We start from the raw sequence: 4,293 nt of genomic DNA, 5'->3' as shown, positions 1-4,293 counted from the left end.
AGGAAACACATAATTCCATACTAGCAAAACCGAGGAAATCTTACACACACACACACACACACACACACACACACACACACAATCAAAACCAACATCAAAATAACAGAAAGTTTAACAATCACTGGTCATTAACATCTGTCAATATAAATGGACACAATTCCCCTATTAAAAGAAATAAGTTGACAGAATCACTGTAGAAACAAGATCAATCATTCTGTTACATAAATGAAACATACATGAGGACTAAGCTAAATATTGACCTCCACTGAGGTTTTTTGGCCTGAGTGCCTCCTGGGGTTTTCAAGTTGCTTCTGGGTTTCTGGGGTTCTGTGAAGGGAGAGGGCCAGTAGAATTCTGGATACCAATGTGGCTTCTGCCATTCTGGTTTTAATTCTAGAGCTTTTAATATTTGCTTTCCCTCCAGGACAACAGTTACATGTGGCTAGAATTCTGCCCTGAAATGTAGAACTTTGGAAATATGGTGCCATTGAAGATTTCTGCATATCTTTTAAGGAGTTTAGTGGACTCTGGGCATTGTATTAACTGAAGTTCAAAGTACCAGTGTGGTTTCCTGTCAAGCAGGTGTCTTCTTCCAGAGTTCTGGGGCAGAATTGGTGTTTTTCCTATTTTAATTAGAATGTATATGCTTGGTGTGTGCTGTATGCCACCTTTTGGTACAAAGCTCCTCTGCAAGGAGGTTTATGTCTGAGCTTAGACTGAAGACTCTATACTGTGTCTCCTACACAGTAATATGTGGCTGTGTCCTCAGTAGTCACAGAATTCAGCTTCAGGAAGTACTGGTTCTTGGATGTGTCTCTAGTGATGGAGATTCGACTTTTGAGTGAAGGGTTGTAGCCAGTGCTACCATCATAGGACACGTGCCCCATATACTCCGGTTTATTTCCTGGAATCTGCCGGATCCAGCTCCAGTAATAATCACTGGTGATGGAGTAGCCAGTGACAGAACAGGTGAGGGACAGTGACTGAGAGGGTTTCACCAGGCCAGGTCCTGACTCCTCAAGCTGCACATCAGACAGGATACCTTCAGAGAAGAAGAGTCATTTCTTTCAGTCACACATTTTAAAAAATCCCTCATGAGCACATGTATGAAATGGCATCACTCACCAGGAAGGACTGACAACAGGTACAGAAGACTCAACACTCTCATCTTTTAGGCTACACCCCCTTTTCTTCAGAGATCAGACTCCAGTGAGAGATATATGTGCTTACAGAGCCCACGAGGGGATTTAAGTTAGAGCTAGAAGAAACATTTGCATGTAGGGAGCCTGTCTTGTCTTTATATTTGGGGAGGGTGAATGCTGAATGCACCTGGTTATTAAAATAAGTCCATCATTGTCTCTAGCTTCCTATAGTTTGAATCTGGGATAAGAGCAGTAAGACTGCAAAATCATAGGAAACACATCAAGACATTACCCACTTTCTCATCTTACACCTTCTTACTCTCTGCTGATTATGTGATTTTAAGCTCTCAAGTCAATGCCAATCTTCCATTCATAATTGTTTTCCTGATATCTTCCTTTCTTATTAGTAAGAACATATTGTTCTTTGTGTTCTTCTCTTTTCTCACCCAAAATATTTGTTTCTGTCTATCCTAAAACTTGGTATACACTCCTGTTGCACAGATGACCGCCTATCTTTCCAATATGGAGTCCTGAGCTTTATGTACAGGAGAGTTATAGATCAGTTACATGATACCTTTTTTTTTTAATTTGGGGGAATTTCCCAGACAGAATTCCACAGGAACTACAATGCAGACCATACACTTTGTATTCCCTTTCACCAATTTCTCATTATCATTAATTAGGGTTTCATTTCTTTTCTCAATAAATATCATTGTTGCCTGGATTAGATGACATCTCAAATTAATGTATTTATTTACATTTTCTTGATAGATGATGATGTTGAAAACTTGAAAAAGTATTTAGTATTCATATGTCTTATGCTTATTTTTCTATTACACAAAGAAATTATAATATTTTTCAAAGTATGACTGCTATCATCCTGTTGAATCAATTCATTCTTGGCATTTCAAAGGTTGAGGGCAGAATTCTCTGGGCTGTGCAAATAAATCAGTGAATAACCCACTAGACCATCTTTTCTACACAATCTCACTCTATATCGCATCTGCAATGCTCTCTTTCTGATCCATTACAATCTTTTCAGTTCATGATTGTCTACTATAGAATTTTTCATTGCTCTGTCATTTTTTCAGTGTCTGAGCAGCATAAAAACTACAATGACTCTGTGGTGTGGAAAGGGTTGTGATCTTCTTGATCATAGTGTGTTTCTTTAAAATGCCAGGTCTTCTGACACAATGTCTGATTTAGAATGAATAGAGTCTCAAGTGCTCCTATGATTTGGATCCCAGGAATGTCTCTACATTGTCTTAAAAGCAGAAAGACAATCTCTGGGTGAGGATGAGTCTAGTTATAACTGTCCTGAACCAATAGATTTTATAATCTCCCTACTTACACTACCATCATTTTTCATGGTGAGTTTGAGCTCCTGCCAACCAAATGAAAAATTACTAAATGTTAAAATGATCAAGGAGAAGTAGGATTACCTGCAGGAGGGAGATAGCAACACTTACAGGAAATCACCCATTTTCACACTTCTCTGGCTCCCTAAGGATGAGAGTTCTTATTCTTGTCCACAGTGGGAGGTATGTATAGATCATGAAACAATGAGACTATTTGCTGGTGTGTCATTAAACAGCATAAATAAGTTTTATTCTGCAGGACACCTTCATGAACTTTTACACATGTTTCTATGAAGCCTTATGGAAAATGAAGGCAATCGAATACACTAATAAATCAGTGGGAAAAGTGTCAGTTTTATTCATTATGTTCAAAGGAACATACATGAGTTTTTGGCTATTTTTTTAGCTTCTGCAGCAAAGGCATCATTTTACCTATTGTCTTCCACACACTTCTAAACATTCAACTTATATTCTTAACAACACTTGGAATATACAATACCTAGATTTATTCTACTGTTTGTATTCCTCAGTTACTCCATGGTTTGGCTAGAATGTTTCAATGAGAACACTTGTTTAATCACTTTTCTAAAGGATTGTGAAAATTCTGAGACTCAGGAGAACTGTATTTCCTGCACACTAAAGAGTTAAGCTCTTGCACGTGAATCTCTGGCACAAAAGAAGGCTGAATACAATTGAGCTGATTGTGGTATTTAACATTGGTGATTCTGTAGAGAATATTAGTATTTGAAACCAAATATTCTGACAATATCATACCCTTGGATGTATTCTCAGACTATTACTCAAGGTCATACAACACATCTAGACCTGCATTCACACAGGTATATCTGGAATCCCTGTCTTTGGTTTTTTTTTTTTTTTTATACTCAAAGTTTATTTTTGTTGTTTTTAAAATAAACCAGGTACAGTGGCATAACATCTATAATCCCAGCACTCAGGGAATGGAGGTGAGATGATAGCAAATTCAAGGCCAATTCACACTAAAGACATTTTTCTTAACTTAAAATATTTATATATTTTATTGAAAAGGTTGATATATTCAGATGAAAACTTTATAGTATTAAAGCTACTATTTTATCTTAGTAAAAGCACTGTTTTAAAACACAGTATAAAAATAGACCATTGGAAACAAAATCAGATGTGTAACTTATTACTTACATTCCTTCTTAAATGAGAAACCAGAATCTATTCCTTCAGTATTTTTATTCATTGTATACTACCAAATTTACGAATAGATGGCCACTGCACATATTACATGGATCTGAAACAGTGCAGAAACTAGCCATAATACAGGATTGTAAATCATATATCTGATATATACTTGGATTTGTTTGTATTTGTTTTTTGAGACAGGGTCCACTATGTAGCTTCAGCTGTCCTGGAATTCACTGTGTAAACCAGACTATCCTCAGACTCACAAAAAGCCACCTGCCTCTGCCTCAAAGTGCCATGGTTAAAGGCATATAACATCACACAGGGCTTACACCTGCATTTTTAAAGTAACTGATATGAAGCAATAATGCCCAATTATACCAGCTTAAATGCCTTAGTTTAATCTTTTTCAAAAATTTGATTTTTATCGAGGAACCCTTGCTAGTTTTAGGAAAAACTTCTATCCTGCTTTGAGATATCCTGCTTGAGATCATAATTCAAGGCAGATTACCTTATAGACCATGACATGTTTCAAGGCACAGGCCAAGAAGATTTTGTACTTTTCGACCACCTGGCCCCTCTTACCCCCTCCCCTTGTAAAACATGCTATAAAAAAGCATTTC

General features: G+C 37.0%; 1 gene segment (V, D, J or C); it reads right to left on the bottom strand.

The window, feature by feature from the left end:
- Positions 1-725: 725 nt before the first annotated feature.
- On the bottom strand, positions 726-1,205 carry LOC114636168. The segment is given in 2 exon segments: positions 726-1,042; positions 1,126-1,205. Coding segments are annotated over 2 exon segments (360 nt in total).
- Positions 1,206-4,293: the final 3,088 nt, after the last annotated feature.

This window comes from Grammomys surdaster, unplaced genomic scaffold, assembly GCF_004785775.1.
Source record: "Grammomys surdaster isolate TR1022 unplaced genomic scaffold, NIH_TR_1.0 122667, whole genome shotgun sequence".
Classification (NCBI taxonomy): domain Eukaryota; kingdom Metazoa; phylum Chordata; class Mammalia; order Rodentia; family Muridae; genus Grammomys; species Grammomys surdaster.
This window is presented reverse-complemented; position numbering and strand designations above follow the sequence as displayed.